At 44.0% G+C, this 27,365-nt stretch overlaps 1 protein-coding gene across 2 annotated transcripts in view; it reads right to left on the bottom strand.

Moving 5' to 3' along the window:
* Fras1 (Fraser extracellular matrix complex subunit 1) overlaps nucleotides 1-27,365 on the bottom strand; it is a 403,016-nt gene that overhangs the window by 149,651 nt on the left and 226,000 nt on the right. For both annotated transcript variants that reach the window (XM_060380978.1, XM_060380977.1), the window contains exons 20-22: nucleotides 26,238-26,381; nucleotides 4,266-4,418; nucleotides 3,548-3,694 (exon numbers count right to left, since the gene is read on the bottom strand). In XM_060380978.1, the coding sequence (XP_060236961.1) occupies nucleotides 3,548-3,694; nucleotides 4,266-4,418; nucleotides 26,238-26,381 (444 nt within the window). The remainder of the gene's footprint in view (nucleotides 1-3,547; nucleotides 3,695-4,265; nucleotides 4,419-26,237; nucleotides 26,382-27,365) is intronic.

Raw genomic sequence — 27,365 nt, 5'->3', positions numbered from 1 at the left:
TGGGCTAGATGGTCAATGAAAGGTCTAATGTCAGCTGAAACTGTAACGTGGCTACTAACGATGCTGACACACGCACTTGAGCTGAGAAGCTTCCATTCGCCTAAATATCCTGTGGACCTTCCGACTTGACAAGGGGTTGGATTCTTCCAACAAGACAAGGGGTTGCACAGTGAGATCCAAATGTCAACTCCTCTGCCTGGGCTCACAGGCCACTTCCCTATCCAGATAACCGAGGACTGGATGTGGCTTACTTACGCCCGTGTTCACGCTCCTTAATCTTTCTTTTCAGTCTGTCATTCCTCCTGGGGACCTTAACATACAATTCATCCCTGTTATCGACTACCAAAAGAAGTGGATTTACGGTGTGCACTTTGCAACTCTAGACAGCTTCGAGGAGTGTGGAGAGGGAAGCAGCAGCAGCAGCACACTGAGGAGCAGGTGGCCACCATCTCTGTCTTCAACCACCTCTTCTCTTTCCTTTCCAGACAACTAGCAAATGGCCAAGTCTGTCCTTCACATGATAGTCTCACATATGCCACAGTCCCCTGGGTCCTCAGTTTCCCTCACCTGCTAGAGGCTTGTGGCTGGGGGCTCTTGCTATCGCGTATTGAGACTACAAAAAGGTGCACCCTGATGCAGCCATGCTAGCCTTGCTGAGAAGAACAGGCAGTTCTTGAAGGCTTGTCTTCACAGATATATAACTGGTGTCCTTCATACATGTAAAGGGACCTTACATACGTGGAACTCACACACTCTCTAAATATGTGACCCAGCTCAGAGAAACGCCTATCACATCTGCTTTAACACTTCACTGGCCCCAGCTCTACCCAGAACAAAGTCTAGGAGGGAAATGAGTCAATCAGAAACTCTGGAAGGCAGAAGATGAGCCAGGGAAGGGGGTTATTCTTCATTTCTCCATAGGGAAATTCTGGAGCCAGTCAGAAAGAACATGCAAGCCATCCTCCCAACATGGGAACTGGCTTCTTTTCTTCACTTGTCCCTGCTTTGGGGGCAAAGCTGGCTCAGGGACCCTGAGGCTCTTCTCCAACTCCAAAGCACAATGAGTAAAGTGCCGAGCAGTTTACTTATGAAAGTTTCTACCTCATCTGGTTCCTCTTAAATTCCAGAGCCAACACTTCCTGAATTGTTCTGAAAACAGGATCTTGTGAGTTCCACAGTCCAGGCTTGCTTTACTAACATCTTCATCAATGCTGCCCATTGGTGCTGCTTACACTTCCTCAAAAGCTTTTTACCGTACGTTTTCTAAGACTGGCATGCTATAATTGCCTATATAATGAGCACTACAATGGGGCATTGCTGATTCTTGTGTGTGTGTGTGTGTGTGTTTCATGTAATAGAAACTCAGCCCAATCTAGGGGCTTATTTTAGTCAGTTATAGAAAAGAATGAAACTTAAAGATGAGAGTTAAGAGAGTCTTAATTCAAAGGAAACACTCCAAGAAACCCTGTTTACACAGTAGCACAGCAGTTTGCACAGGGGCCACCCTGCAGCAAGGCAAAAGCTTTCCCAAGAAGTACGGCCACGTGGAATGTTTTTGTCACCAATTCTTAATACAAGGGATTCTGTTTAGTTCTTTTGGATTTCTATTTCTGTGATCCTGAGGCTGGGAATATCTTCATAAATCTAAGTCACTCTTTCCTCGCCAGCAAGCACTCTTGCTCTTGAATAGAAATGTGAGCATTTCATTCCTGCTGCTGCTGCATCGCAGACTGTGCCGGTTCTGGCAGACAGCCGATGTACGCCATGCTGAGTTTTCCTTACAAACGTGAGGAAACCTTTTCATTTAGTCACAACAAGTTTCTATCTCCAGTACTTGAATGGATGACACAAAAATCTGCTCACACCCAATTCGGTAAACCAGCAAGCAGTGGCACCATTCTCCCTGTCTGTGTCTACAAGAGTATCTATCACTGAACGCTTAGCTTTTCATTACGGATGGGCACGGTAACAGTAACTATTCTACGGTGAGGGAAATCACACTCTCTGCTTGGTCCGTGTGAAGCGTTACAGGGTTAGGATGTAGCTACTGTTGTAATTCCCCCACTGCATTTGAATGAGACGCGACTGCCATAGGCTTACATGTTTGGACATCTGGTACCCAGGTGGCGGCTGTTGGCTAAGCTTGTGGAACTGTTAGGAACCTCATGGTGCACTGTGTCCCTCTGCCACTATACGCCTAAATAAACCATTTCTCCCTTATGCTGCTTTTGTCCGGGTATTTTTTACCACAGCAACGTGGTAAAGTAGAAGTAAAGAAGACACCTCCTTTATAGAAATCAAAGGTGAGCTCGCTTGCTTACGGCCATAATGCTGGTAAGTGACATTAGCACTTAGATTTCTAGACTCTTCCCAACTCTACAGACTCTCCAAGGCCACTGGTCTATAACACCGTCAACACGAGAAGGCGTTACGTAATTCCTACAACGTAAAATTGAAATGCCATCATGTATTTGATTTTCAAAGATACGACTAATATTTAGGGACTTATTAGATTGATTTCATTTACATAGTGATTTCTTACACTGCTGTATAAACACTACATGTGTACAGTACCTGTGGAGGCCAAACCAGCACATCTGATCTCCCGGAAGTGAAGTAAGGCACCATGGGTGTGTTTGGAACCTAACCCAAGTGCTCGGCAAGTACAGCACGTGTTGTCACCGCAGAGCCAGTGCTCTAGCCCCGGTGTGGCAATTTCTGAGTGACTCCGAGTGAGCGAAATAACGGAAGCAGCTTCCGCCTTCATCTGCGAGGGATGTTTTCCAGAGCAGGCCTTTCTCTCATTTATCCAAACTCTTTATGTTTGGTTCAGGGTAATGAATTATAACCATACACATTTGAGATGACATCGAGACATGTAACTTTTGTGTGATGTGTGTGTGCGTGTGTGTGTGTGTGTGTGTGTGTGTGTGTGTGTTGTGTTTTGAGACAGGGTTTCTTGGTGTAGCCTTGGCTGTCCTGGAACTCACTCTGTAGACCAGTCTGGTCTCGAACTCACAGAGATCTGCCAACCTCTGCCTTCTGAGTGCCGGGATTAAAGGCATGCCCCACCACTACCTGGCCCATGGAAGTCTTATACAAGAAAAAAACAACAACTAGTATTTTGGGAAGAAGTGGAAATATTTCGCATATGCCACCTTGCACGTTGTAGGTAACAGTAGATAAAGGCAGAAGTAAGTTAAATCCACAGATGTGCATAGTCCACAGACTGTACACAGCAGAGGCTCCTTTCTCTGCTCAAAATCAAAGGACTGGATTCTTGAGATAACCATAGCTATGAAATCCACTAACATGTGTACTTCGCATGAGGTGTCTGAAATGGAGAAGTTAAATGGCTCGCCCAAGATCACAGAGCTGCTTAGAAAGGTGCTTAGAAAGGCAAGCACCTTCAGCTGGGCTGCTATGTAAGCCATTGTCTGCTGACGGTATCCACACCGCCTTTGCAGAGGAAAAGGTAGAAGCGAGAACTTCACATTTTTTTCAAAGGCCCAGAATGTCAGGAGAGGAGACAGTTCATTAGACTTACGCTGGCAAGCTTGGTTGTCATCCAGGTAATACCCAGGGAAGCAGGTGGTGCTGCAGGTACCAATGTGGGTCAGAACCAGACCGGTGTCACATGAGGTGCAGGAGGAAGGTCCTCCCTTCTGGCAGCTTCTGCAGGAGGAATGGCATCCTGCAGTGGGAAAAGAGACACAGGTGAAAACCACGAAGCCAGATATTGTCTTTGTGATGCTTCGTGCTGTCAACCTTTCACGACTGAGGCTTAGGAGACACACTGCGGGTATGCTGTGGCAGAGCTAGATTTTGTCGATTGAGGGTTGGATGGTGTGCCCTAGATGAAGGCAGCAACACTGCATGGACCGAGGCCCTGCACCGACTACGAAGGAGAACATAAACTGAGCATTAGTTCTCATTCCTCTCTGCTTCCCGACTGAAGAAGCACCATAACCAGCTCTCTCGGGCCACCCTGATGCTCCTGCCATGAAGGGCTGATCCCTCCAGGACAAAATAAGCTCTGCCTTCCCTAGCTTGCTTTCCTGGCTATCCTGTCACAGCAGTAAGAAAGCAACCCAGGTACTCCCAAAGCAACAGGTGCAAATGAAGACTCTAAGAGCACAGGGCCATGCTTTCGGCTTCCTTTCTCTTTGAGACACCAAAGTCTCCTCTGATGTCAAAAGAACGTCATCACCCCAGACACACACCACCACCTCCACCACCACCACCAAAGTCCAGCACTTACTCACTTTTACACATGCCTCTCTCTGTGTAGTGCCCGGGAGGGCAGTCTGGAACACAGTGATCCCCAAGCAGCAGGTGGCGGGCATGCTGGCACTTCAGGCAGACACTACCAGTGTGGTGGAGATCAGCCACACAGCGCTGGCACAGTGGATGGCAGTCTGGAGAGGGAAGAGGAGAGAAACAAGCGCTGCAGCTCATGAGCCAAAGTCTAATCAACACGCCACAGGGCAGAGGGGGTTCAATTACCACAGCTGCAGCTCAGCCACCCAGGGAGGAGCCCAGGGGCAGGTCTCTGGCAAAGCAGAAGCTGGGAGACATGAACAAATCCTGGGCTTGAGGGTTTCAGTAAATGGCTTTAGTGAGTGCTAGGCCCAGCACGGCAATTGAGTTTTCATTTCTTTCCAACGACCTTCAAGTACTATGGCTTTGTGTGATCGATACTTGATGTGATAGTGAGAACTGTCAGACCAACAGAAACAGCAAGACCAGTACGAGTAACTTTTCCCCCAGGAGAAAGATCCCTTGAGAGCTGTGTGCCCCCATCACCGCGCAGCCTCTCCTCCATGTGGCCTCCAGAGCCAGCACTCTGCAGTCAGCCTTGGCAATAGTGAGAGTGAGGTTAGCAGATAATTGGATTGAGTTGCTTGCACATTTTAGTCTTTAGCTGAAGACAGAGTTAGAACGAAGGGCTGTGAGTGGAAAAAAATCATTTTCATGACCTGATAGATGGTTCGTGGCGGCTCTGTCGTACCGGCTGTGATTAAAGCCATAAAACAAATTATCCTGTGCAGCCAGCACTCTTGTTCTCACTCATATAATAGTCATCCTTTAATAAAGAGCTCAATTGGGTTTAGCTTCCATTGCGGGCTAACACTTCCTCTGCCCTGCCTTCAAGTGGTAATTACTCCCAAAGCTTCATTCACCGTCCTTTATCTCCATGGCAGAAGAAACTCAGGGATCCTGTATCACCCACCAAAATGAAAACAGTTCAGGTGTCTGATAGGAAGAAAGGACTCTGCTGTTAGGACCTTTCCATGTTTCCCCGTGAGACTCTAAGCACCTGTTTGCACCTGTTCCTACCCTACCAGAGCTCAGAGCTCAGGTGTTTGTGCCATCTTTTGGTGTGATAGGACAAGACAGTGATCTGGACTACATTTGCTCAAAAAAACAAAAACAAAAACAAAAACAAAAAAAAAAAAAACAAAAACAGGCCCATGTCAGCTACACAGGTTGTATTCATGATCCCTGCTGATTGTCTACAAATATTCTCAGCACAGGAAACACATCTCATTCCCATCACAGCATTCCAATCAACATGAGACTGTTGCCCTAGAAACCCACTACTGCTGCCCCAGAAGTTAAGTCAGTGTCCTCTTGCCGGCTCTTCTACCAGCACACAAAGCAAGGTCTTGGCTTTTCTCTGAGCCCGGGAGTTTCAAATAGCCAGCAGCCTTTCGACAATATTTGAAACAATTCATGATGTCCTAGGAGAGCCAGATGAAACCTTATTACAGCCCTTCAGTACGTCTCGAAGGAAACGGTGACTGCACTACAGGTACTATGGGGGGGAGGCTGTTCCCAGACCTCAGTCATCCTGCTGAGGATGACTCGTGTAATGCCAAGCATTTCATTTTTATCCTTTGCCTCCCTCACAGGGAGGATGCATAAGCCTAGAGGTGTGCCTGAAGAAGCAGAAATGCTTCAGAAAATAGAGTCAATGAAGGTAGTGTTAGGATGGAAAGCCAGGAAACAGACACTACCCAGTGAGGGCCTCATTGGCCGGGGTGTCATGAGCTCACCCTCTTCAAGGCAGGCAAGGGCAGAATACGCCGGGTTTGGGCATGTATGGACAGGATCTGCAGGTGTGCAGTGGGGAGAATAGTTGCAGCTGACTGAAGCTTTCTCAGCCAGAGACGAGAGAGGGAATTATCATCATGGTGACACCTCGAGGAGTAAGTAAGCAGGTCCCTGGAGTAGTCTAAAGGTACAATAAATGGGTATTCATGGATTTGTCTGATCTTGGGGATCTCTGCAGGCTGTTTGCAGGAACGACAAAATGTGCATCCACCACATCACCCAGCTGGGACTGGGCTATGAACAGCCCTTTCTGCTCCTTCAGCAGCTATCCTGAAACGTTCTCTACTCTTTCCAAGAAACCACGCCATGCTCACCAAGTGTTCTGGTCAACCTCACTCAGCCTGTGTTCGTCATGCCTTCCACCTGTTTCTTTCAGCCGTAAACACATAGATTTACTCATTTTTATCTCATTTTCCATCTCATGGGATTCCTCACTGACATTCCAGATTTTGCTCTCAATATTCTCCCCAACCCCTTCACTCTAGTCTTGACCCAACTCCTAAACACACTACCTCCAGCCCTCAGATTTCCCTAACCACCTGTTAAAGCCTCTGGCCTCTAGCCTCATTTTACCTGTCTCTTGGTTACCCCAACGTGAGGAAGCCACTCCCCTCTACTACTACTTCCTATGGCGTTTCCTGCACCATAATCAATGCTATCCCCTAAAACTGTAAGCCCAAATAAAATCCTTTTGTCCTTGACTTGCTTCCTTGGCAGCTATGTGGTCAGAGAAAAAGTAACACATCATCCTGCTGCTTCCCTTCCTAACACCCTATCTCGATGTATTCTGTTTCAGCCTCCAGACTATTTATCTTGAAAAGGTCTCTGGAAGACTCTAAATGACAAAAATGACTGTATTCCTCCTAATCCTATCAGAAATCTCACACATGTAACTCCTCTGAACTTGGGTCCGCTTTCTATGCCTCCAACTGACAGGTAAAAATATCACAATCCTTGTAATTGTTCATCTTGACTATCAACATGAGATCTAGAGCCATACCTCTGGGATTGTCTAGGTCAGTCAATCCTAATGCTGCATCCTTTAATACAGTTCCTCCTGTTGTGATAGCTCCCAACTACCAAATTATTTTGTTGCTACTTCACAACTATAATTTTGATACTGTCATGAAGTGTAATGTAAAGATCTGTGTTTTCCAATGGTTTTGGGCGACCCCTGTGACCCAAAGGGGTCATGACCTGCAGGCTGAGAACTGCTGGTCTACCAGTTGTCTCTAGAAAGGTGTAAATGCAGAGGGAAGACTCATCTTGAATGTGGGTGGCACCAGGGCATGGAGTCATGAGCTGAATAAGTGGGGAAAGCGAGCTGTACACCAGCACTCATCTTTCCTTGTCTCCTGCTCACAAGGTGTTATCTGATAATTCACATTTTTGCTGCCATCCCTTCCCCCACGGAGCTTTCCCTACCACACATTTTTGGGTTACGAGGATCATAAGATGCAGGACAAAATAAGCCCTTCCTCCCTTAGTTTGGGTCTTTCAGGTATTTTCTCACAGTAAAGATGAAGGTAACACAACCTTCAATAACTTATAGCCTCCCAACCAAGTCTGTAGAATCTGTAAACCAAACAGGGCTGGCTTGTGCATACAGATACCAGAAGCCAGTGGAAAGGGCTCCAGAGTGCGGGCTGCATCACTAGGGGCCTCTGATTCTTTTCATAGCTCCCTGTTAGAGCAGTCATAAGGAGGCATCCATCAATCCCATGACATATCACATGCCATGATAGAGTGAATACCCAGAGGCAAAGACGAAATCAATAAATGACACCCGAAAATATAAAAGTCAACCATGAGCTGCCCAGAGTGTCACATTTATCCAAGTTAGATTACAGCTCTGCCTACACAGGAGATTATAACGACTTCAGTTTGAAAAGTTGGACTTTCTAACTCTTTTTGTTCACTGCCTATATTTGTTCTATTGTTCAAAAAGTCACATTGAATACTCAATCCTGTGAATAAATTCATTCTGAAACCACATCTGGGGGAATTCCTATATTAGTTCCTTCCCCCAAACCTCCCTTCCCACTCCTGTCATGCCCCTGCCCCCAACAAAACACCACTTAAATAAATATGCAGTGGAATTCTGCTGTGAATCACAGTTGGTTGACTGATTTTTATTAAACCAAGGTAAAAAGAATAATAAATTTCTAAAATCTAGGAAACAGCGTTTCCCCCCCAGAAGCTTGAAGTCAAAATCTTTTTGGAAAGAATTCCGTGGGAGACCTCAGAATGACTGATGATACAGGAAGGAAGCCAGAAACCAAAGCAACAAGAGCCCAAGGATCAATATGAATGTTCTGACTTACATTCAGAGAAGTATAGTCCCCTAGGGCAGACCTACAGCTCAGGATGACAGGCTACAAGTGGCCGCTCCCATTGCGTACGACCTGCAAGCTGGCTTAAGCCTCCAGCCTAAAAGCTGCAGTGATCTACATAGAACAGAGACTGGCTATGCAGTGTTCAAAAGAGATCTGACAGCAAAGCAATCTATGGAATAAGATAAAAAAATAATTTTTCAAAGTATAATCAAAAAAACAAACCACCTCAGGAATGCTTCTAAGAGTTCACAACCAATGTTGACATTTTATTTTCTTTTATGCTTTTTCTGCACAACCTTTCCCATGTAGATTTTTACACAGATTAGATTATAGGAAATGTGGACAGACAGCACTTTCTTTTCTGTCCCATCATCATTTCCACATGCCAATAGGAACGTTTTGTTATTTTTTATTTTTTTTTTACATTTTATTTTATTAATTACACTTTATTCACTTTGTATCCCCCCATAAGCACCTTCCTCCTCCTTTCCTGGTCCTACCCTCCCTCCCCCTTCTTCACACATGCCCTTCCCCAAGTCCACTGATAGGGGAGGTCCCCCTCTCCTTCCTTCTGATCTTAGTCTATCAAATCACATCAGGAGTGGCTGCATTGTCATCTTCTGTGGCCTGGTAAGGCTGCTCCCCGCCCCCTCAGGGGGAGGTGATCAAAGAGCAGGCCAATCAGATTATGTCAGAGACAGTCCCTGTTCCCATTACTATGGAACCCGCTTGAACACTGAACTGCCATGGGCTACATCTGTGCAGGGGTTCTAGGCTATCTCCATGCCTGGTACTTGGTTGGAGTGAGTCTCTGGGAAGACCCCTATGTTCAAATTTTCTGGTTCTGTTGCTCTCCTTGTGGGGTTCTTGTCCTCTCCAGCTCTTACTATTTCTCATCTTCAACAAATGGTACTGGTCTAACTGGATGTCTACATGTAGAAAAAAAATGCAAATAGATCCATACTTATCACCCTGCACAAAACTAAAGTCCAAGTGGATCAATGACCTCAACATAAAACCAGATACATTAAATTGGTTAGAAGAAAAAGTGGGGAATACCCTAGAACTCATTGGTACAGGAGAAAACTTCCTGAACAGAACACCAACAGCACAGGCTCTAAGAGCAACAATCAATAAATGGGACCTCATGAAACTGAAAAGCTTCTGTAAAGCAAAGGACACTGTCATCAAAACAAAACGACTGCCTACAGATTGGGAAAGAATCTTCACCAACCCTTTATCTGACAGAGGGCTAATATCCAGTATATATAAAAAACTAAAGAAGCTGAAAAGCAGTAAACCAAGTAATCCAATTAAAAAATGGGGAACAGAGCTAAACAGAGATCTCTCGGTAGAGGAATATCAAATGGCAGAGAAACACTTAAAGAAATGCTCAACATCCATCATTAGCCATTAGGGAAATGCAAATCAAAACGACCCTCAGATTTCACCTTGCACCCATCAGAATGGCCAAGATGAAAAACTCAAGTGACAACACATACAGGAGAGGTTGTGGAGAAAGGGGAACCTTCCTCCACTGCTGGTGGGAATGTAAACTTGTACAACCACTCTAGAAATCAATCTGGTGCTTCCTCAGACAACTAGGAATAGTGCTTCCTCAAGATCCAGCCATACCACTCCTAGGCATATATCCAAAAGAGGCTCAAGTACACAAAAAGGAATTTGCTCAACCATGTTTGTAGCAGCTTCATTTGTAATAGCCAGAAGCTGGAAACAGCTCAGATGCCTCTCAACTGAAGAATGGATGCAGAAATTGTGGTACATCTACACAATAAAGTATTACTCTGCAATGAAAAAATAAGGAAATCATGAAATTTGCACGTTTTATTATTTTTAAGGACTAGTAAAAATCGGGTTGGTAAAAACTTGACCTACCATATTTACCTTTTCTTATACTTGTAGGTAAAGTTGAGCACTATAATAAAATAGTTTTCATTTTAAATAACAAAAATATTTAAGTGGCTACAATATTCAGAGAGTGTTGGCACAGTGGGTTATATGACTCTGCATATATGACTGGTAGTCAATGTGTACAAGAAAACAATAATGCGCAGCATCGACCCACACATTCCTTTCCTACCATATGCAGCCACCCTCACTGAACAGGCAATGTGACGTCACACACAGTGTGACTTCCCTGGGAAGTCACCAAAACCTCACTGCCAAAGATAACAAATCTCTAAGTACAAAGCATTGGTGAAAGATAAAATATGAGGGAAAAGACCAACAACCCAGCCACAAACGTGCATTAGAGTGAACAAACCCTGGCTTTGCTCCATCAGTACAACCCACGTCCTCACCATTTTCCTGTCCCAGCCCGGAGAAGCATCTGACTCTGGGGAAAGGAGAAGCTACACTATTCACGATGGACCAGATTCCCCTCTGGTGTGCAGACATACATACTGACAAAGCCCTAAAATACGTAAGAAAATAAATCTAACCCCCCCCCAAAAGAAACAACAAAACAAAACTTAACACAAGCACACAGAAACTCATGACAGTGAGTGTTAAGGTGTACCTTGAGAAGAAGAACATGTATGATGTATGACCAGAAATGATGTTTTAAAAAATGTTAGTCCTTCACAACCTCTTTAAAATAGATACCTAGGTCAATTTGGGTCAATTCAATTGCATGTAACAGGTAATTTTTTGTAGTTTCTGGACAAAAAAAAAGATTATTAGATTATTGAACAAAAATACCAGGATGGTCTGTGTGATGGCTCAGTGGATGAAGGTGCCTGGTGCTAAACCTGAAAACTTGAGTTCAAGCCCTGGGACCTACTTGGTGGAAGGGGAGAACTGAGTCCAGCAAATTGTTTTCTGATCTCATTATGTATGTTGTGACACACGTGCCCATGAACATACACACACACACACACACACACACACACACACACACACACACACAAATAAATATGATCCTCTTTCAAGTCTTGGCTCCAAGATGGACAAAAAAGGAAGCAACAAGTTGTGCCAAAAACGGCCATGGCCACATGCTGCAAACTCACTGCATGAACTGCACCCTGTATGTACTTAAGAATAGTTATTATGATGTTCTTCATTCGGAATATAGTAGAGGCCTCTGCCTCCAGGGATAGTTCTGGGGGGAAAAAAAGTGCCTTTAATGTTCCTGTGCTTCCGAAGCTCCATGATTGATTGCATAAAACTTGGAAAGTCTAAAATCTCCATATGATTTAGACCTACTTGTGTTGCCTGCTGGCACCACTGAAACTTGTATAAAGAGTTGGTTTCATGCGTACTGAAGAAAAACCATCTGGAAAATTGAAGTAAAATAGAAACTATCCTTTAAAATAAGTAAGTAAATGCAATAAATACTTAACAATACCAGGAAAGTGTGGAGAATCTGGAGGCTCCTGAAAAGGCTATTGAAGAGTGTACCCCTACTTTTCAAAAATCTGCCTCAGCCTACGAGGAAAAGGATGCTACTTGGCCATGTGTGTATCTCTCTGTCTCTCTGTCTGTCTCTGTTTCTTTCTCTCTGTCTCTCTCTGTGTATGACAATATGCAACTGCCTTGTCAGTTACAATCTGAGCTAATGAAGGGAGAAATATCCCCAGGGCCAGCCAAATTTAAAGGTGGCAAGAGTCCTCCCTCTGGGATCTGCAGGAGATGACTGTGTGCCCCTATGAGCTTCTGTGACAATGGTCACTTCATGCAGCCCATCCCATACTGTCTAAGAACTGATCTGATTTGGAGGAAACCCTTTATTCTCCTTGGTTGGGGCTAACCATCTGACAGTGATTCTGACTCTCACTGCACAATACTGTAGGAATAATAACAGTGTCCTCAGAGAGGCCAAAAACAAACAAACAAAAAAAAAAAAAAACCAAAAAACAAAAAACAAAAAAACCTGAATGAATTCCCCTGCAATGTTCCTCATCCTCCTTTCCACCCTTGTTTGTGACATAACTGAAGCAGTTCCTCAAGACACTCCAGAGGAAGCTTCAGTGGCGGCTGCTCAATCTTTACTGGTACTGCAGTGGCTAAAAGAGGGATCAGAATTTCCAACCCGCCAACCTGACAGCCTGGGTGAGGATTACCATCCCATCCTAAAGCCCCCGTCTTTGCAGGGAGGCACCCACGGCTCATCTTCCTGCCTACAATCAAAGGATAGGAGGCTGACCTCAAATATGCCTGAATGATGTGTGCACACACGGATTGCTTAAACAGTGCCTATTGCTGGAAGCTGCCTTTTGGCTTCCTCCCACTGCCACTCAGTAAGTAAATTCTTCCTTGTCACCATTGCAATTACAGTGCAGGGTCTTTAAATATAACATTCATTAAGAGTGACAAGGAGAGAAGCGAGACTCGAGATACATTTACGCTCAGCCTGCTTCAGATCACTGGTATATAATGAGCACGTGTGTGGTGGCGAGCAGGCAGATGGGATTCCAGTTGTTCGTTCGTGCCACCTTGTTAATAAACAGTGAATTCACACTCGGAGCAAGCAAATTAATGAGCGTGTTACAGGGAAGTCGGGAGAAAGAGAACCAGCTCCAGATAAAATAAATACATTTTTTGTTTTAAGCAATAGAAGATTCTATTTGTTTTCTAAATAGACACAGCATGCAGACATGCTCAAAATTTAAACAAATCAAAAATTAATATTTGAACTCAGCAGCCGCAACACCCTCTAATGTGTCACCCTGCAGCTGTGAGGAAATTACATGTGGTCATCGCTGTGTGATGCTTTCTCCAAATCAGAGGCTCTGCTCCAAGGATCAGCGAGGATTACTCATGATCATGATGGATGGCGGTACACGCCAGTGAAGTGACTGATTTTTCATCTTTGGAACAAAGACAAAAAAGCCTGAAGATGTTCAAGTCAAGGTGCGCTATGAAAGCAATGGTCTGAATGTTGATTTCATGGGGCAGTGACTCTTTAGCTGATAAATAATGATCTATAAAGACAAATTTAGACATACAGGGGGTTTTTAAATAATATCCTAGTGGTTGATTAGGTTCTTAATGCAACTGCATGAAATGCATTTGGAAGTAGTTAAAATAAGCAGCACTTGAAACTGTTCTCCACCGGGAAAAAGGGAGATGATGTCATACAATAACTCCAGGCCTTTTAACATGTGTAGGATTCAGTTCTGTGAACCTGGTCAAGAGCCTGTGACTGAGTCTTGTTCAACTACCTTCTGCATATCCATGTTAAATTCACAGGTTATGCCCAATCAGAGATGCTTCTTACTGTAGGGACTGGCAGTAAACGCAGAAACTCAGGGCCGAGACAGTGTGATGGCAGAGTGCTTGGCCCTAAACAGAATAGCTATATCACCCCTTTCAATATTCACTGAACACTGTGGAAGGGGAGTGGAAAGACTGTACGAGACAGAACGGCAACAAAAAGATGTCTTTGGGACATGAACTCTTTGTAACTATGGTTATCTGCACAAATACTTGTAACTTGAGGGGTACAAGACTGGGCCCCTCAACATTTCATCATGCGTGTAGATACATATGGCCTCACCCCTTCCTGGAGGGCTGCTGGTTCTTAAAGGTTGTTAGGAGAGCAGGTGTCGCTTCTTCCGAGGTGCAGTCACTGATAGATGTTTATGCTCTACTAAATAACCTCCTACCCAAGCTGGGGGAAGGAACACTAATTAAATTCAGTAGACCACACATTAGAAAGAAGACTGATGTAAGAGAGGACTTGAGAAGGGACCAGAGTAAGAGGAGTCTGAAAAGGAGAATGGAGGCGAGATGTGTGAAAATGACAGAAATTCATTGTACAAATGTACAAAAAACAAAACAAAGAGCATAGGATTTGAATCTGATTTAATTGTTAAGAGCCAATAGAGTTCATTTTGTGAAATAGGCACAAAAGAAATAGAAATATATATGAATGGCAGAAGAGAAAAAAAAAAAAACAACCTATTCCTTTCCCTTTTTATTATTACTTTGGGCTCAGCCCTCCCAAAAGTGCTTAAAAATCATGTCTTGTTTTTTCCCTTAGAGAGTCTAAATTAGTGCAAAGGCTATAAAACAAACAAAGCAAAACCAATGGATCAAACAAACAGATAAAACTTCTCTATCCAGTGCCTGTGGCTACCGCTTTAGTCTTAAAACAGCCAAACAAAGCCCCTCCATGATCTTAAGATGACAGGAAAGAGGTTTCTACCCAGTGCTGCCAAACTTACTATTGAGAAGGCCGCTACAGAGGGCGAGGGAACAATGTCAAGACTGAGGCAGTTGGATACAGTGGCTGACAATGTCAGAGTTCTCAGTTTGGGGGCAGCTCGCACTGCAGACAAGTGACATGAGGACTGCCTGCACTCTGTGTCTTAGCACTTTGATTTACCTCCAAATGGAGAGTGATTCTCTTCAATTGGTGCTAATGGCAAGTCAGCTGGCTATGTGACCACCAGGAAGGTGCTGCAGGAAGCAGAACAGGAAGGGGACTTTCCCCAGAGATGCTCATGACAAGATGATGGGAAAGCCCTAGGTATCTGTAGAAAAAAATCTCGTGTGTGTTGTATGGATGCAACATGTCAATTAAAACAAAAAACAAAAAACAAAAACCAAAAACAAACCTATGTCCTATGGCTGAGGCAGGAAATAGGTAGGACATCTGGCAGGCAGAAGGGATTCTGGGATAGAGCCAGGTACATAAGATTCAGCTAGCAAAATTTGAAAAGAACAGACACATGGTACCTTAGCTTAGGTAACCAGCCACATGACAGAATGCAGATTAACATAATGGGTTATTTTAAATTATGAGCTACTCAGAAAAGTGCCGAGCTATACAACCTAGGTGTCTCATGAGTCATTATTCAGGGAGCCTGGTGGCGGGAAACAACAACAACAAACAACCTTCTACTACAGGCATCAGGAGGAAAGTAGAAGATGCAGAGACATTAAGCAGAAAGGGGGATTGTTTTGTTTCTTGCAGAAAGGGTGAAAGGAGGCTCAGAGCAACTTTTAGACTCAGGTCTTACAACTTGGGTGCTTAGCTAATGCCTGAAAATGATGCCCACTAAAGACACCCTTGCCAAGCAGAGAACATACAGTGGAGCATGATGGAATGAGAAAGGAATTAGTAAGGTTGGAGTCTCAACATTAAAACAGGGATCAAAGGAGAACACGGGCCTTAGAAATCAGGATAAGGACATTAATGTGGGAGGCAATGGGAGCCATCATAACATTTCAGTCTTTGTTTATTTTATAAGCCAAAGCTGATCTTCAAAAACTGACCCCCCCCTCTCTTGGGAAGAAGTGTGAAAGTTTAGTGGGAACGATACTGTAAAGATGCATGAGGCTGCCATGTGGGAGAAGTGAGCCTGGGGTTTTGCAATAGGAAGAGAAAAAAGGAAACATAGGCAAGGGCCACCTGACAGCTAGAATAGGTTGGAAATGGGTGCCACTCAATGGATCTGAATTGCGCTTATTATAAAATGGGGCACAGATAAACAAGAGTCATGAGAAGAAAGAAAAATAGCTTATGGGTGTGGCATGAAGATCGGGTTTCTTTGGAGCTTTTTCAGTCTTGAGTTCCTGTGGGTGGAGTGGAGTGAGAGTCGGGTGCACTGGGAACAGAAACCAAAGGGGAAGAAAAGAAAAGAATGCTGTAAGAGATAAGAATGCAGTCCCTGTACTCCTTACTAGGGAACCCATTTGGAAACTGGCAGCCAATGGGCATCCTATGAACGGGAGGTCTAGGTCCACTCCATGCACAGTCCTTAATTGGACTATTGGTCTCTGCAGGACCAATATCCTGGGTATTGGTATTTTAAAATACCCTAGGTCCAGGTATTTTAGCTCTATTGTTCTTGTGGAGTTCCTGTCCCCTCCAGATCTTTTTATCTCCCTCTTCTCAGTGCCTGGCTCTTTGATCACCTCCACCTGTGGGGTGTAGCCTTGCCAGGCCACAGAGGAAGATGATGTAGCCAGCCTTGATGAGACCAGATAAGCTAGGATCAGTAGAAGGGGAGGAGGACCTCTCCTATCAGGGGCCTAGGGAAAGGGCATAGGAGGAGAAGAGGGAGGGTGGGTGAGACTGGGAGGAGACAAGGGAGGGGACTCAGTGGGGATACAAAGTGAATAAATTGTAATATATAAATATATAAATAAAATTAAATTTAAAAAAGAGATATACAAATGCCCTAAGGGATGGGATGGAGAGAGGAGAGGTTCAGGGGAGCTCAGAAGGGCTATGTGAAAAGGGAAGAGGAACTAGCTGGGTGGAGAAGTCAGCTCAAGGAGGGATGGGTAACAGAAGGGAAGTAAAAGAACAGAAATAGAAAATGCAAAGATATCTGAGAGGAGATATGAGCTTTGTTTATGGATGCTGTTGTTCCTCCAAACAAGAGGAGAATGCTTAGTTGTGACTGGGTGATCATGTCAACTGAGATTTGAGTGGAGGAAGAGGTACAAAGTACAGGAAGGTTGTATGGGCAAAATCTCAAGAACATCAAAAAGAGGTAAATTAAGTGACTGCCAACAAGTATAGAGTAAGTTGTGGTTTACGGCCAAACTGGGCCCTCGGAAGCAGATCCGCTTGGGTGCAAAGCCTGCCTGCACTGGCCACGAGCTGCAAAACTGAGCGATTCGAGTTTCTTGGCTTGTGAATGAGAGGCATCTACTAACCACAGGCCCAACCCTTTACAATTCTTACCATGACTTAAGTGATGATCATGTAGACGGGATTTCTAAAAACTCTATGTAGTGGGCCCAATCAGAGCCAGCATTCATGCTGAAGATGTACTAGTTTGAAAGGAAGTCAGTCCTTTTGCTCATTGTCAGTCAAAGAGATTTTTAAGTGTGTGGGAAAATCGGGCAAGTGCAGTCACAGGACACAATTGCCTTTAGTACTGAAGAGGTAACCATACCTACACTCAGTTGTGTCCTGTAAACGCAGACCCACAACAGCCCTGTCCCACCTGGACAGCAGCCACAGTGGCATTAGTGAAAGCCTGTCATTGATACTTTAAGGTACTTCTATCCTTACTACAGCTGGGTAGGGAATTTAGGAAGGTCGAAGGTGAGGATTTGATTGCAATACAAGTTTTTCTCTCTCTCTTTTTAAATTTCTAAGTCCTAAATTTAAGCATAGAACATGTTCCCCTTCTTTTTAAAAGGATCAAAGAAAGGAAATGCCTTGAAGTGTTCAATCATCCCTCAGCAGACCCTGTGGTCTCTTGAATAAAAACAGAAATTGAGAGACCAAGGAGGAGACAATCACGGAAAGTCCCAGAAAGAGATTGGATATACAATCATAGTTCAAGCAATAGAAGATAGGGCGACATGATGAGAAATAAGAAAAGAAAGTGCATTACAAAAGAAGGAGATAAGGGAAATAAAGGACCGAGTGTTAAAAAAAAATAGAAGGCACAAGGAAATTGAAAATATACAGAGATAGAAGAGCAGGACCAGATGAAATGAAGAGGAGGGCAAAGGAGATGAGATAAGAACAAAATACGGATCATGCTAAGAAAAAAGCTCCTCGATCAAATTACCATAGAGCAGGGCTGGGTGGCACTAGAACCCTGGGGCTCAGGTCCAGGCATTTCCTCTACCCAGCATTTCCCAAGCACAATGTCCATGCTGGTCAAACAGATAGTGCACGGTGCTTGTGTCTCCAAATCCACATGGTGGGTTGTTCTGGTAATTACAACTCTGCAGTAAGGTTTCACAGGATGATCCAATGAGAAGATAAAATACTTAGAAGATTACAAATCCAAAAACATGCCATTATTACTACCAACGAGAGAAACATATTTAGTCACAGTTGTAGCCTTGCAAGTCATATTTAACCTGCTAGCTAAACTATCTCCTGCTTTTCAACAGCTACCACAACAGAAGAATGGCCAATATCACCAAATGCTACTTAACCACTAAAAGTGACAGTGATGCAGACCCTTGTAATAGCATCAACACATAGAAATGTATGTGCTACCTCAGAGAAAAGAACAAAGTGCCCATTGGCTACCACTATAAAAACCATTCAAGTAATATAAATTTTAAAAGATTAATGTAGATGTGGATTGACACAGGTTATTAAGGTCTAGCATGCATTCGCGTTTTTCTTGACCATTCCTTCAGTTAGCTAGGACACACAGTCGGGCAGGGGCGGGGCACCCATGGCACTGTAATCAGGTTCCTCGGCATTCACAGCAGCACTTCTTGCTGTTTTCCTTCAAGAATACTTCTCTAAGCTCCCTCACCGTCATAACCACCCCTGCCAGGGCACTTTCTGATCCATTGGCCAGAAGCTGGGCAGGTGGCTCAGCTATAATGTGCTTGCCTTACGAGCAAAAGGATGGGGAAGTTTCATTGTTAGATCCCATCCCAAAATGCCATGTCGGTTGCATGCACTTGACACCCTAGTGTGGAAGCCAGATGAGTGGAACAGGGGCCAGCCCATGTGGCTGAATCAGTGAGTTCAAGAGCCAGGGGGAGACCCTCTTTCAAAAGCGAGGTGACGAGAGATTGAGAAAGACATCTGATCAACCTCTGGCCTCCACAAGCTCATATGCACGTGAACAAACATGTACACACACGAACACCTATGCAGACAACTCTGCACATGTACAGATGCACAAAAGCCTTGATATGGAGTTGGGGAGATGTTCAGTGATATATTTGTCACACATGAGGATCTGAGTTCAACCCCTAATACCTGTGTTAAAAGTCAGGCGTGGTATAGTACGCACTTCTAGCCTAGTGCTGGAGAGGTCAAGACAGAAAGATCCCTGAAAACTCATTCTGCAGTCAGTCTTCTTCCCTAATTGATGAGTTTCTAGCTAGTGAGACACTGTCCCAAAGGAGGTGGATGTGAATGGTGTTCTTGAAGATGACGCCTGTGTTTATCCTCTAGCCTCGAAACACACAAAAACAGGTGTACTTGCACTGCACATACTCAAACACTACACACACACACACACACACACACACACACACACACAAACACACACACTCCATAAACAAGCAAACAAACAACAACAACAAAAATACCCATCCAGAAGTCCCTGGGTTCCTGTAATTTTCTAATACAGGTCTTTCTGCCTCAACTCAAAATTTTCCAAGCCATTTTCTGTTGTACTCCATATTGTGGAGTTCAACACATGACAATAAGAATAATGAAATCCCAATCTCTAGATTCGGTTCTTGGTTCTATCGCTCTTGTTTGAGTCAATTACTTAGCTCTCTTACAATTCAGGTTGTTTATGTGTAAAGCAAGGATTGAATTACCACCTCCCTTGAAGATCACATGAATGTTAAATGGCGAAAATGTGTCGGAAGCAATCAGCCTAGAGCTTTTCACATACTTCCTCGGGAGCATCACTTACTATCAGATGCCCATACTGATCATCTGCCGAGAACGTGAGTGAGTCAGTGCCAAGTAAATGGAAGTAACAATCTGCACACAGGGAAATTACAATGTGGTACATGCGAGGAGGAAGCTCATTCTGGAAGGAAAAGGCTCTGAGCTAGGCACTGAGGATTCATGGGTAGGATTTTGGTGATCAAAATAAGTTAACAACCACTGAGCCACTATGCATTTAAAGTGTCTGCTTTTTCGCCACCATCTCAGGACCAGCTCACCTCCCTGTGACTGAAACTGCTGTAAAATAAAACCACTCCACTCCTGTGTGAGTGTGGGGGTGAGGATGGGCCTCTTCAGGGCTCCTTCCCAGGTGCTCCTCTGTGCTCAACTCAAACTCCCAAACAGTACTCAGTGCTGCGCTGTATCAGCTTTACCAGGAATGCAGATATGGGCTCTTCTAATCTGGGCACATTTACACTATCACTAAAAACATGGGCCCTACTTACAGAAATGTTAGCAACAAAATAGATAAAAACCACAGAAATGACTCAAAAATGACTGAGAGGATATTGCTTGTCTTAATGATTTGGAAGAAAAATATATTAACATCAGTATTCTTTGAAAAAGAAATGGTGACAAAGGTCCATCTGTTGGGTGATTCTGCTGTCTAGTCATGGAAAAAAGATGGAAGGGAAGGAGAAAAAAAGAGGGGAAGGGGGAAAAGGGAGGTGAAATGAGAGGGAGCCAACCTGAAATCTAAGTACAGCTTAATAGTCTCATTGTATTTTAGTAGGTGACAGTTAATTACTTAAAATAATAATGCCAGCTATCAGTTAAAAGCTTCCACAAGAGAGTTCCAGAAGCCCCTGGCAACCTCTTTGTCACATTATAAAGGGGAGGGGATGGGTGTTCAGTCATGTGTCTGAGAAATGTCACCTAACCCTTATCATAGTGAATTAGATCTGTGAGCCCCTAAAACTCCTGCAACAATGAAAGTTACTTAATTTTACTTAACCAAAACTTCACACTAAAGATTTTAAGAAATTCATTTTCCAAAGTTTTGGTTAAGAGTCTTTGCTTCATTTAACAGCTATAACTACCATTGGACTTAAACTTTATGCAATATGAAAATTCTCAGACTAGTATTTATGTGATAGTTTTGCCTTTTCTTTATGCTCTCAGACAGACTAGATGATGTGAACCAGCATTTAAAATATCACTGCAGACACAATAATCAAGTTTTTTACTCCCTAGGGTTCCACCATCCCAACAAAACGGCTACTCATTCTCAGCAACTCCACTCTCAATGTTCTCATCTTTTTCCGTAAGATCTGAGAATTGAGCACAGCCATCCTGCCTAGCCCAGGGCAGAGTTGTTTTTTTTTTGTTTGTTTGTTTTTTATAATGCATCTGCACTTGGACATTTCTCCCTAAGGGCCTTATCTGAGCTTTCTTTTTAATTTCACCCTCTTCTGCGAACAGGAGAATGCTTTTAGCTGAGAAAGACAAATAGAGAAAGCACCCCAGGCTTTGAAAATTTTTGATAATGTAGAGATGTACAGGGGGGAAAAAACTTATGAAGAAAACCCTTGGCTTTCTGTAGCACTTAGCCATGTCCGTGACAGGCTGATGTACCCCTGCTTCTCATCCACCTCATTTGTCTTTGCCAAAAACCTTCAACATCTCTGGCCTGAGTCTTCCAGCTATCTATTTGCTTTGACAGACTTGGAGGGAAAATCCCCTACATATGACATCTCCACATGTGAAAACACCGTGAGGTGCCTGGACCTGTTCCCAGGATATGTTTATTCTTGTCTGCGTGATAGACTGAGTGGAATTTTCTTTTTGAACAGCTAAGTGCAATTAAGAGGTCTTGGGTGATGATCAAGTGTACAGCTCAGATAGAGAACAGATCCCACAAATAAATCCCGGGCCCCTGGGAGCAGCTCACAGAGGGTCATTCTCTCTGGGGGTCCCAAGGACACTTTCAAGGACATTGCATAGTAGAGGTGTATGTCAGCCTGTTTGGCCTGACATCACACAGCTCCTCACCACCTTCCTGTAGTCAGATCAAAGTCATCTGAAAAATGTATAATATTTATTATGAACTAACCCAACATGTCAGTGTAAACAATAAAATTCTAGGACCTTCAGTTCAGGATGATAGTAAGCAGGAAATGAGCTGGTAACCATGTACATATCCCTTCAGCCTCTTCTGGGACAGTACCCCTGGTGTTCGACTGTTACCCCAGGTCTAACTTGTCCACATTCAAATGTCGACCTCCTGCCTCTTACCTTTGCTCCTGTCCTTTGAATTTCCATGACCACAAACCTGGGCATCATGTGACTTTCCTACTGCCTCACCACTGTGGCAAGAGAACAACTATTTCTGTTGCTCTATTAAATTATACCACGTGAAATTGCCTCTCTTGGATCATTTTTGCTAGCAAATAACAAACAGTCATGGACCAATCTAATGTATCATTTACATCCAGTAAGGCCAAGTCCCTTCCTTCCCTTTACCGTAGGCTTGAAAGCTCATCTGGGTTCCTGTAATTTTCTAATACAGGTCTTTCTGCCTCAACTCAAAATTTTCCAAGCCATTTTCTGTAATCTTTCTCTTCAAATAAAGGCAACCATGACCTTCCTTGATACTTGTAATCCCAGCCTTTGGGGGTACTAAGGCAGAAAATCCTTCATGATTTCCAAGGCAGCCTGGGCTACAGAGTAAGACCACTCTGTCCCCAGCACCCCCAAGAAGATAGTCTCAAGAAGATGGCAAACCTCTCACAACAAGGAGAGGCCTCAAAGGAAACCTGTCCTGTGGACAGTCTTTAGTCTTGGACTTGTGTCCTCCAGAGCAGTGAGAAAATTCATTTTTGTTGTTAAAGTTTCCCAGTCTCTGGTGTTTTATTATGGCAGCCTTTGTGAATGAGTGCACCACCCATCGCTAAGCTACATTTCTTAGGTGCAAGTTACATATCTTTATCTCTATCCCCAGAGCCTGCACAGGGCCAGCCTAGGAAGGAATGTGGGTTCACTACACACTGGATGAACTACCAAACAAAAGAATGTGTAACAGAGAAGTAGGAGGCATTTAGAAAGTCATACATTTAGTTACAAAGTAAACTACATTAACACAGTTTTCTGATGGTTTCAAGGTTGAAATACACTTATGCCAGTCCCTTTGCAACAAGTATTTTTGAGTAACGGATGACGACTACGTCTTTTAAAACCATGAACACACTCAATTTCATAAATGGGCAGGCCTCTTCCCAGCCCATTTTCATGAAGCCTGTTCTTCTGAGACTACAGGGCCTTCCAAAGTCACTGAGTCCAGTCCTAAGGTTCTCTATTCCAATGGTTCCTATTAGCCTTAAAATATTAATGCAGCTCCTAATCACCTAATTTACTATCAAAGGGTGTTCTGGACCTTGGAGAGAACAGAGCTCATTAACTATTAAAACTTTCCAATCTCCTTATATAAACATTTATTTATAAAATATGTCATAGGATAAAAGTTTTAGGTTCCACATACAAAACAGACTGGAATAGAAAATCTATCATAACAGGGACAGTACACGCTACCTCACTAATATTCTCCCTAAGCCAGCTCCTCCCCACTCCAGCCAATCTCTCAGAGCCCGTAGACTATGCATGATACACCCTTAATCAAAGCACAGCCCTTCCCAAACTCTCACGGTACTCAAGAGCCAGCCTCAACTTTTACCTGCAACATCAGGCTCGTCATATTTTGGTTCCGACCAAACTTGTGACACCTGTTCCTGTAGTGTCCTTCAGTGCCAGCCATGTTCTTCACTCACTGGCCATATACGACCCATATTCTTTGCTTTCCTGGTCTGCCTCCTGATAGAACTGCAGTCTTATCTCACTCAACCCTTGTTGATCAGTAGGAAGTAAGCTAGGTTTCACCTGCTCTGTGAAGCCTTCCATGTCTTTTTCTTCCCTGTACTCCCAGCTGAACTCCTACAGTCCTTATGACCAGCAGGAATTTAAGCATATAAATCTATTTGTCCCATTTGTTAACTGAGTCTTCAGCTTGTCCCCTTAGGTAGCCTGAAATGTCTCTCCCCTTCCTCACAACGCAACCGGTACACACCACTGATACACTTTTACTACCTGCTGTCAGTATGGCTTGGGACTTCAGGAGTTCAGTCCCTGGAGTCACCATACTGGTTACGTAGGTAGTACAAGGTTTGGAAGCCTGTCTGGAGTTTCTTGGGTCACTAGTGGCAGCCTAAGGGACTCATCTCCCCCTTTGATTTCCTGCTCTGCAACATAGGCTTTTTCAACATGTTTCTTCCACAATATGACATAGCTGAGAGAAGGGGCCCTTACCAGATGGTGCTAAAGCTAGCGACAGGGGCTTCAGCCTTCAAAATTCTGAGCTAAAGGAACCGTTTCTTTTTATAAGCTGGCTGCCTCTAGTGTTTTTCTGTAGATACACAAAGCTGACTAATACATATGTCAGGGACCTCTTAGTTTTCATGATGGCAGCTTACATGCCTGAAAATAAGGCTCATCCATTAAACTCAGACTTTCTATCTATAATAGTTGACACCAGCCATCATCAGACATTCTTTTGGGAGGAGACAGTGATGTCCAACAGGCAATACGCTCCAACCAGCCCTTTAACTACACTCAAACCTAGATGCTGCAGTTTGGCTCACTGGTTCTATGACTCAGATTTGCCCCAAGCCCATCATTGTTCCAGTGCAGCCCTTGCACTTGACAGTTTTACATTTTCTCAGATAAAACCTAATGGCCAATATCTAGTCTTAAGTTTGTGTGCAAAAGAACGCATGCCTCTGGCAAGATACTGGTACCCACCAGCCACATGGCGAACATTGACAGACACTTGCTAGGCCCCCAAAGATGACAGTTATCAGTGCTGTCCCAGTATTAACTTGTCTGCTGGTCACTGGGAGGTAGACATTGTGCCGGAGTTCCTTCCTGCCACAAGATAAGCCACTTATGTGGGTCAGCCTCCAACCAGATCCTCCTTCCTCATCTTTCGCATTCACACGCAGTCTCCAAGAATGCCCCTCGGCCCAGCTCCTCAGAAGTGTGGCATTGCTGCTGAAGGCATTCCTGTGCACAGTCCTCTACAATTAAGAAGGGAGGGCTGGATATACAATGACCTTTACACTTTTTAGTGACAGGGTCACTGACACGCTTATCTTCTTTTTCTCCCTGTACTCTGAGAGTCTATTCATTAGTAGATTTAAGAAAAAAAAATAGATGTTTTGATGTTGTTGCGTGAATGGCTAGGTGGAAGGTCATAGATGATGTATGATTCTGGTGTTACTAACGTCTCAAGCCTTCCCTGTTTTCCTCCCTCTCTCCCTCCTTTGCTTCTTTCCCCCCTTCTTTGGATTCTAAAATTAGGAAGAAAAAAAATCATTTCCTGAAGAAATTGGTCTATTTTTAGCTTAACCTCCCTAAAAATCTGTGCCTGGGTAAAAGGTCCTATCAAAGAGCAGGTAATGTAAGCAGGAGAAAAAAGATTTAGGAGCAAATGTTTTGAAAATGTGTTTTTGCTACCCTAAAATGTGTATAAAAGTACTATAATCATCACTTCATTCTCCATTAATATGAGATTCTAATTTCCTTCCAGGACTTATAAGAACATTATTAAATTTACATCTGAAGCTAGATGTGGTGGCACACATCTGTAATCCTCACATTGGGAGGTGGGGGCAGGAGGGGCAGGAGATCAAGGCCATCCTCAGATAGAGCAAGTTCATCTCTGACTGTGTATGGAGCTTAATCTTCATCACCAACTTGACTGAATCACCATGGAAATATATCTCTGGATGTGTCTATGAGGGTTTTTTAAGGAAGACTGAAGAAGGAAGATATACTCTGAATGAATGTAGAGCCACTGTTCCATGGATTTGGGGTCTGGAATGCGATGAAGACGAGAAAGCAAGGTAAGGGCCACATTCATCTCTCCTTCCTCGCTGCAGATGAAATGGGAATAGCTGTGTCAAGCTCCTGTACCATACTTTCACAGCTATGAGGGTCTGTGCCCTCAAACCGTGACCCAAAATACTCTTCCCTTCTCAAGCAGATTTTTGCATTTTATCACAACAATAAGAAAAGTAACTAATAGACTGGGGTAAGTGAGACCCTATATCAAAACAAAAGGAAGGAAGGAAGAAAGGAAGGAAGGAAGGAAGGAAGGAAGGAAGGAAGGAAAGAAGGAAGGAAGGAAGGAAAAAAGAAAGAAAGGAAGGCAAACAAAATCAGTTACATTTGAATCCCCATTTACAAATGTTTGAGGGAATATAGTGAAATCAGTTCCTGGAAAAGAGAAAAGTATCTACTGGAAAAACGGGTTTGTAGTCAGAGCCAAGTGGACCAGTACCAGCAATGCACTTTTGCCTGCTCTGAAGCCTCTAGTAGCTGCCCAGAATTCCCTAGGAACACAAAGAGGTGTCACTCACCAGCACAGTACCCAACAAGGTTGAGGAATTGCTCTTCCTTGCATCTGGTCTTACAGCGCCCACTGGTGAGAGTGAGGTGAGGGTGACACGACACACAGTCGGATTCCAGGGGCCCATGGCACTGCCTGCAGGATGGGTGGCACTCTAGGGAGAGAACAAAAGCCAGGGCTAGAATCAACAGTTCAGCATGCGAGTGTCGGAGTTATTTCACCTACCTAGCTCTGGTCATCAGCTGAAGACTCCTGAGCAAGCCTGGCGCACACCTAGAATTGACCCAACCACTGCACTTCTGCAACCAAAGAGAGTATTGTCCACAGACATAACAGGGAAGCTAGAACTGTAAAAATCAGAACCATCAGTCAGCTCTTCCAGAGGGCCATCCTCATATATGTGACTAGGAAGTTCAAAGCCAAGCTTGGCAAGCTTCTCCTACTTCAAAACACCAGACAGAGAGACAGAGACAGAGACAGGGTGAGAGAAAGGCAGAGAGAGAGAGAGACAGAGACAGAGACAGGGAGAAAGGGGGAGAAGCAAAAAAAAAGAGGAGTTTTGCTTTTCAGAAACTCCTGGCAGACAATCTGGGGATCATGGCACATGGGGCTGAGCCTTCCCACCAGAGTGAGTTACCAGCCAGCCTCTACCTCCAGGCCTCATCTTGGATCCTTTTTATCAGTTTAATCAGCAATATTAATTAAATACAGAGAACAGAAAAAGACTCTTCCTCCTGGAGGTTATCATGAGCTGCATCTGAAGTTCAAAGCCTTAGACAAAATTATGGTGAAGTTATGTCTTCCCCAGAAAAACCACCAAATTAACAAGAGGTACAGCAGTGTAAGAAGCCAGGTGAGCCTCTGTAAGGAGCAGGTAATAAGATCCAGACAGGGAGGAAGCCAGGCAGGTCATGGCTACAACTGGTCCAGGCTGCCAGGGTGGGGAGCTGAAGATCTGTGTGTTCCTAGCCAGGAAGAAGAGGTCCGAGCCTGTCTGATACCAAGAGCAGGGGGAGGAGAGGGATAGGTGCTGTGTAGACCTTCCTGACACCAATACACTCCCTCCTGGAACAGGGCTGGTGGAGAGTGAAGGCACAGACTCTGACTCAAGTCAAATGCCTCTCCCTTCTGGCAAGAG

Source organism: Meriones unguiculatus, chromosome 3 (assembly GCF_030254825.1).
Source record: "Meriones unguiculatus strain TT.TT164.6M chromosome 3, Bangor_MerUng_6.1, whole genome shotgun sequence".
Lineage (NCBI taxonomy): Eukaryota > Metazoa > Chordata > Mammalia > Rodentia > Muridae > Meriones > Meriones unguiculatus.
Note: the sequence above shows the minus strand (reverse complement) of the source record. Positions and strands in the feature narration are given on the sequence as shown.